This window comes from Triticum aestivum, chromosome 4A (genome assembly GCF_018294505.1).
Source record: "Triticum aestivum cultivar Chinese Spring chromosome 4A, IWGSC CS RefSeq v2.1, whole genome shotgun sequence".
Classification (NCBI taxonomy): Eukaryota; Viridiplantae; Streptophyta; class Magnoliopsida; order Poales; family Poaceae; genus Triticum; species Triticum aestivum.
This window is the reverse complement of record NC_057803.1, coordinates 148,491,748-148,498,790: the sequence shown is the minus strand read 5'-3', so window position 1 is coordinate 148,498,790 and position 7,043 is coordinate 148,491,748. Positions and strand designations below refer to the sequence as shown.

The window sequence follows — 7,043 nt, the reverse complement described above, 5'->3', positions numbered from 1 at the left end:
ACTTCTATGGGCGTTCAAATCTCGCAATCACCTCATTCAGGTAAACAAAGATGGGGAGGTCGCGCTGGTGGCTGCCAATGCAAGCATGAATAGGATGATGATGGTGGTGTGTGCAGGCATGGGGCGAAGCGTCGGCCTAGTGAGCTCTTGAAACTGCGGACACGGTGGCCGGTCATGAATTTCATGGGCACGAACTAGTCCTAGTGATGACGTGGCAATGTGAGCTCGTCAAGATTCGTGCAATGGCTTAGAAGGCATTCAGACGAAGCAGCGAAATATGTGACGTTCAGAATTATCATTTTTCTTAAAAAAATAGTCTATTCGAAGCATTATTGGTAGTTAACCTCCACAAATATGATAGCATCACGACAATCTACCCACAAGATAAGACACTCATCAATGTTTATATAAAAAACCGACTTTTCTTTTATTTATTTTTTACATTCTAATGTTCACCAGAAACTCCATGTCCATGGAGATGCTCTAAGCTGCTTATCACAACTTCACACGGCAGCGATGGAAGGCGACGGCGGCACGGCGGCGGCCTGGATGGCGACGCACCGCGGGATGTACGAGCGGGCCACGCGGCACCCCTTCACCGTCTCGATCCGCGACGGTTCCGTCGACCTGGCCGCCTTCAAACGCTGGCTCGTCAGTATTTTCTCGGCTTCTCTCCTCAGGCTCCCCCTTCCCCCCTCCGACCCCCACCCCACCCCCAATTTCTTATGTAGCTTTGCTTATCAGTTGATACAAGGTGATTATACTTAAATAGGATTGAGCGGCTCCTGCTACGTAAAGCATCGCTAACCTTACGCTAGCAGTGGATCTTGATTCGAACTGTGTGACTTTTTGCACTGACTTAGATGAGCTAGACTAATAGAGCTACTTCTGTGGCCTGAGAAGAAGAAAAGATGGTGTGGGTGGGACTTCATAAGGCTACTGAATGTGTTGATCCATTTAGCATGTGTGCAAGATTTGGGGAGATTTGTGGGATTGCTGCTACAAATCAGCATAGGAGGACCTGGAATGCTTATTTTGGCCGCCGCTTAGACTTTCATCCAACTTAATCTGAGAAACGGCATGGTTACGGGTTACCAAACCTGGAGTGTGAAACATAAACTGAAAGTGTGCTGGGACTCTTGCCATGGTGGTTTTGAAGGACAACAGTGTTTGTTCTGAGTAGGATGTTAGCTAGGATTGAAATTCCCCGTCGACAGAATTTGCTGCTCAATTAACGACAATGCTATCTTGATTTTGGTAATTGGGGAATGTTGGACCTTCTTTTGTCAGGCAACGGTAACTAGGCAGTTACGGCTGTCAAATTCCTGTTGTGATTCGGTGGTCAGGGGCACATTTCTCCCTGTTGAATAGTCTGGTTCACTCATGGTGATTTCCTGTCATGTTTACGGAATGTGATGCTTTTTGTTACTTGCATTACATATTCATACAAATACTTCTTGATGCACAGAGAAGAAACAATACTTCTTGGGGAATATATTTTTTTTTTTTCGAACCGGGCTTTTCCCCTTTCCATTACTTTCATAACGGAAATACAATGTCTCAGGAACTGAAACCAGCAAGGCTAGAGAGAAAGAGGAAAAGCGAGTTCGGAGCAGCATCAAGAAACCCACTATCTGCGCCTGTCATCAGGAACAACAGATCATGGGGTGAAAACTTGATGTCACCCAAAACCGCGCTAACGAACACCTACGAGCAGTACTATAAGTTTTACAGATAACACCAACAAACATCGGGCCACAGCCGCCAAAACACCTCAAGACCAAAAGAGCTACCATAAACCTCCTACCAAGGCTCTCAAGAAGCATCCACGTCCCTCCTCCTGTAGAAGCAACACGCCAGTAACATACTGAACAGGATTAGCATCGCCTCCCTCCTCAGTTTTCGTCGCGCCCATCTTGAGCTGGAACTGGTGGACCGCAAAGCAGCATCATCTGCGTAGTGTTCTCCTTCAGCATCTCTGCTCCTTTTTTCACCATCTCTGCTTTCTGGAGGCCTGCCCAGTTTATCAAAAAAGAACAAGCTGTGAACACAATCTCAAACGGGGAGTTAATCCATTTGTGTTCAAAAGTGGCTCGGTTCCTGGCCAACCAAATAGCCCAGCATATAGCAGCCAAGCAAACAGTGTAAATTTTGTCCATCCCAGGTAGGAAACTGTACATCCACGTATAGTATTGCCAAACAGAGTTAGGACAGCAATCAGTTCCAAGTAAGGAACCCACGTTTCTCCACACCACCCTGGACACAGGGCATAAAAAGAACAAGTGTTGGGCTGTTTCTAATTGATTACAAAACGAACAGCAAGGATCCCCCGGCCATAGTCTTTTTTTCATATTGTCCCTGGTCAGGATGGCATTCTGCGCCATCTGCCATAAGAAAATTTGGATTTTAAGAGGTAGCTTTGCATCCCAAATCCATTTAAAATTAGATCCTGCAATATCTTTCTCCAGCCAAGCATACATGGATTTAGTTGTATAATTGCCCGAACTATCCCATTTCCAATAAACCTCATCTGCCCCATCACTAAGTTTAAGGTTTAACACCTCATTATTCATATCTCCCCATTGTTGCAGCATCTCAGGGGACATCCTCCTCCTAAAAGAGGTGATCTGATCCAGGTTTTTAAACTGGTCAACATTACAATTTTGCTCATTACAGGTCTCAAAGAGCAGTGGGAATCTGTCTTTAAAAGGCATTTTACCCTCCAGGCTATCCTGCCAGAGTCTAGCCACATCTCCTCTATTTAGATTAATACCCCTTCCCATCATATATAGGTCTTTCACTTTCAAAAGTGACTTCCAGCAAGGCGAGTCACTGGCTTTGTGTTTCACCATAGCCACCGAAGTTTTCTTAAGGTATTTAGCCTTAAAATAAAAGAAACAGCGTGTTTCATTTAAATGTCTATTATTGAGAAGCTGCTTAGCTGGAAGCACTAGGGTATTACTCTGCATTAGTACTTGGTACTTGGAGCTTCATTGATGCTAGTTAGATTCAGACGTCATATACTTCACTAATGTAGCCATTTGTTTGTTTTCTAAGATCAATCCCACAGTGGTTACCGCTACTCCTGTTGTTGATGCTCGTGATGAAATAAAATATCTGTTTATGTATCATATTTCAGGGTCAGGACTACATGTTCGTGCGGGAATTTGTTGCATTTCTAGCTAGTGTATTGCTCAAGTGTTGCAAAGAGTCAGACAGCTCGGACATGGAAACAATCCTAGGTGGCTTGGCTTCTCTTAGTGATGAGCTCTCTTGGTTCAAGAAGGAAGCTGCTAAGTGGAGTGTTGATCTGGCCGGTATTTCTCCCCTCAGTTCTAATATGGAGTACTGCAGGTTGATCTCTATCAAACATTTACACAATTATACAACCTTATAGAGTGCTAAAGGATTGTGACTATGGTATTATTTTCATGGCCAGGTTTCTCCAAAGCCTTGATGATCCAGAGATCAGCTACACTGTAGCCATAACTACGTTTTGGATAATTGAAACCGTGTACCAGGATAGTTTTGCTTTCTGCATAGAAGAAGGTAACAAGACCCCGGCGGAGCTCCTGGGGACGTGTCAGAGATGGGGCAGCCCTGAGTTCAAGCAGTACTGCCAGTCTCTGCAGCGGATCGCTGATCGCTGCTTGGCAAATGCGCCACCTGATGTTGTCAAGAGTGCTGAAGAGGCTTTTCTTCGGGTGCTTAAGCTGGAAATTGGATTCTGGGACATGAGTTCTTCTCTGTCCTAAGCGGCGACTACATCGTGCCAACACCCTGCATTACTTGGACGGAATAGACGCCGCAGTGGGTTCAGCATTTTACTGTCATTTCCCTTGTATCTTGGTTTCTCTGGTGAACACCGTGCAATAACCTGGATGAAATAAATGTTGTGTTGGTTCAGACCGAAACCTCGATTGCACTTTATTTTTTCACGTATCTAGGTTTCTTTGGTCAGCACGGTGGAATTACTTGGACGGTATAGATGTTTTTGTCGGTTTAGTGTTCAGTCTTTCAGGCTGAAAACCTCGGCTGCACCGTCGGTATAGATGTTTTTGTTGGTATGTATTTTTATGCTGGCTTCTTTGGATTCCCAAGAACTTATGATGTATAATTGTAAGTTTGTAGCGAACTGAAATAATGTTGCCATGTGAAAACCTAAATGTCACAACCAGTTGCTAAGTACAGTACGTCAATATGACCCTACATCGTTTCTGAAAGAGCATGCTGCAAAGAACTAGTAAAAGCAAAGGGGAAAAACGGATTTAAAAAAAAAAAGCAAACGGGAAAAAAGAAAAAATCTGCAAAAATGAAGGAAAAATATCAGAGCCAGGTTTCGATCCTGGGACCTGTGGGTTATGGGCCCACCAGGCTTCCGCTGCGCCACTCTGATTTGTGTATGATGTAATTGAAGTCTTACTTGATTAGCATGATACCTCGCAGCTTGCCTTGATAATTTGATATCACACTCAGAACTCCTAATAAACATTATAGTATCTTATAATTTTACAAACAAATCTCTGCTTGCTTTATTGTAAGCTAAGCCAAATAAAGCAACAAACCAAACTTACACGCCCAAGATGCCAATGTGCCGCGCAAGCTAAGCCAGAAGCTACCGCTCATGATGACGTCCGGCAATGGCAGAAGCCGGCACGAGCAGCTACGCACGGCTAGCTGTCGTAGGTGCGGCACTCGTCGGTCTCGGGGTTGTCCTCGCAGAACTCCTCCAGCGGGTCGCTGTGCTCCTTCTTGCGGTCGCGCGCGTGGCTGGCCGCCGTGCTGAGCTCCTCCACCTCGTCCCACGCCGCCACGCACTCGCCGCCCTCCGGGTCCCCCGCGCACGTCTCCTCCGCCTGCTTGATGCTCTCCGTCACCTTCTGCGCCAGCTCCGGGGGCGTGGACGGCGAGCCAGCCACGGCCACCAGCCGTCGGCCGTGCGCGCGCATCGCCCGGGCGGCGAACGACACGACGTTCGGGCGAGATGGCAGCGTGGCCGGGGGCTGCGCAACGGTTCTGGGAGCCGGAAAGGTGGCCATGAAGGCCATGGTGGTGATGGTGGCCATGGCTTCCCACTTGGTTCGCAGTAGGGTGGAAGAGAAGGTTTTGGTTGGGGTCTGGCCGTTTAGGTTACGCCATTTTTATGTGGCTCTCTGCTCCTTATCGTTTGGGGGCCAATCCCGTTGTGACAGATCAGCCTTGGCAGATTTCCTTTCTAGAAGATATTTATCAATCGGGTGTGTCTAGGGCACATCTAGATATGCTTTAGTTATTGCACATCTAAGTGAGTGAATCAAGCATAAAAGAAAAAAAGAAAAAGAAAAAGAAAATATTCACACGAATCTTAATGTAAAATCAATGACATATGACTTAGATGTGCAATACTTATGGCACATTTAGATGTGCTTTAGCAAAACTGTTATCAATAATCCTAGACCTACGGTGTTGTTACGGGTTTGTTACAGGATTACCCAAGATTTTTTCCATGAATTTTCTTACCGAAAATGCTACACCTACTCGTAAGGGCCTGTATAAATTGCTAAGACTATTTTAGAAGTGCCACATAAGATAAATGTTAAGATGAAGAAGAGAGAAATCGAAAAGGCATGCTTGTCTTCTCTTGTTTAAGCACAATATCTCTCATCATGTTTTTACGAATAAATAATTATTGAAGATAAGGCTAAGAGATAAGCAAAGTTCTATTCTGATCCCGAGCTCAAAATGCCCCTTGATGAACAATAAAATCGATAAAATAATAAAAGAAAATCAAAAAATTGATAAATTTTGACAAATATTTTGTGTGCTTGCAAAATTTCAGCAGAAAATAACATTCATGAAAAAAACAAATTCAGCATTTCCAAATGTTTCCAAAACTAGAATTTTTGGAGCATCAACTTCTTTTTGCCACGACTTCCACAAATATTATTTCATGCTGAAATTTTGCAAGTATACAAAACATTTGTCAAAGTTCACCACAAAAAGATATTCAAAACATTCGTGAAAGTTTACCACAAAAAATATTCAAAATATTTGTCAAATTCTTGGCCCGCATGTACCTCAAAGCACTTCTACATCAGACTAAGTGGGAATGGACGAATCGACCATTTTCGCAGAGCCAGGCACTAGCGATCCCGCGTGGCTGTCGCCTGAGGAAGACGGGACATGATGGGACGCTTCATAATATCCCCTATGCTCTCTCGCCTCACCGTCGACTCACTAGTTCACACCACCCTCTCACTATCACTCACCGCCCTCTCAGTTTCTCCCATGCCAACCCTCGACCTCGCCGCCCCTCCCCTTCCCCCTCCAACCACCACCATGACTGGTGGGTGTACGACTGATAACCCACAATTATAGGGGATCGCGATAGTCTTCGAGGGTAGTATTTGACCCAACTTTATTGATTCAATACAAGGGGAGTCAAAGAATATTTATTAGTATTAGTAGTTGAGTTGTCAATTCAAGCACACCTGGAGAACTAAGTATGTGCACCAAAGTGTTTAGTAGCACAATAGTATGATAGTTTGATAGCCAATAGTAACGGTAACAGTAGCAGTATCAGTTTTGTAGTGATTGTAACAACAACAACAACAACAACAACAACAACAACAACAACAACAACAACAACAACAACAACAACAACAACAACAACAACAACAACAACAACAACGTAAGTAACTTAGAAAAGATCAATATAAGAAAAGCGTAGACATCGGATTAGTGATGGATACTTGGGTTGGATAATAATCATCATGTAACAGTCACAACCTAGAGCGATACATAATAGCTCCAATTCATCCATGTCATGTAGGCATGTATTCCGCAAATAGTCATACGTGATTATAATAATAACTTGCATGGCATCTTTTGTTCTGCCATCCCGTGGCAGCAGGGTCCATAAGAAAATCTAAGGGATATTTAAGCCTCCTTTTAATAGAGAATTGAAACAAAGCATTAACACACAGTGAATATATGAACTTCTCATACTACGGTCATCACCGGAAATAATCCAAATTATTGTCACCTTGGGGTAAGCGGATAAC

At 44.2% G+C, this 7,043-nt stretch overlaps 2 protein-coding genes across 2 annotated transcripts; one reads left to right on the top strand and one right to left on the bottom strand.

The window, feature by feature from the left end:
* The first annotated feature begins 388 nt into the window (after positions 1-388).
* On the top strand, positions 389-3,914 carry LOC123085664 (bifunctional TENA2 protein). Its single transcript, XM_044507335.1, has 3 exons — positions 389-651; positions 3,140-3,354; positions 3,440-3,914. The coding sequence occupies exons 1-3, from the start codon at positions 517-519 to the stop codon at positions 3,753-3,755; spliced, it is 666 nt and encodes a 221-aa protein (XP_044363270.1). The 5' UTR covers positions 389-516; the 3' UTR covers positions 3,756-3,914.
* A 545-nt stretch (positions 3,915-4,459) lies between these two features.
* On the bottom strand, positions 4,460-5,129 carry LOC123085665 (calvin cycle protein CP12-1, chloroplastic). Its single transcript, XM_044507337.1, has one exon. The coding sequence runs from the start codon at positions 5,064-5,066 to the stop codon at positions 4,674-4,676; it is 393 nt and encodes a 130-aa protein (XP_044363272.1). The 5' UTR covers positions 5,067-5,129; the 3' UTR covers positions 4,460-4,673.
* Positions 5,130-7,043: the final 1,914 nt, after the last annotated feature.

What these genes read in the sequence shown, in the direction of transcription:
- LOC123085664 (XM_044507335.1), top strand. Translation starts at nt 517, where the DNA reads ATGGAAGGCGACGGCGGCACGGCGGCGGCCTGGATGGCGACGCACCGC. An exon ending in CCGCCTTCAAACGCTGGCTC is followed by an intron (nt 652 to 3,139) that starts GTCAGTATTTTC and finishes ATCATATTTCAG; the next exon opens with GGTCAGGACTACATGTTCGT. An exon ending in TCTAATATGGAGTACTGCAG is followed by an intron (nt 3,355 to 3,439) that starts GTTGATCTCTAT and finishes TTTCATGGCCAG; the next exon opens with GTTTCTCCAAAGCCTTGATG.
- LOC123085665 (XM_044507337.1), bottom strand. Translation starts at nt 5,066, where the DNA reads ATGGCCACCATCACCACCATGGCCTTCATGGCCACCTTTCCGGCTCCC.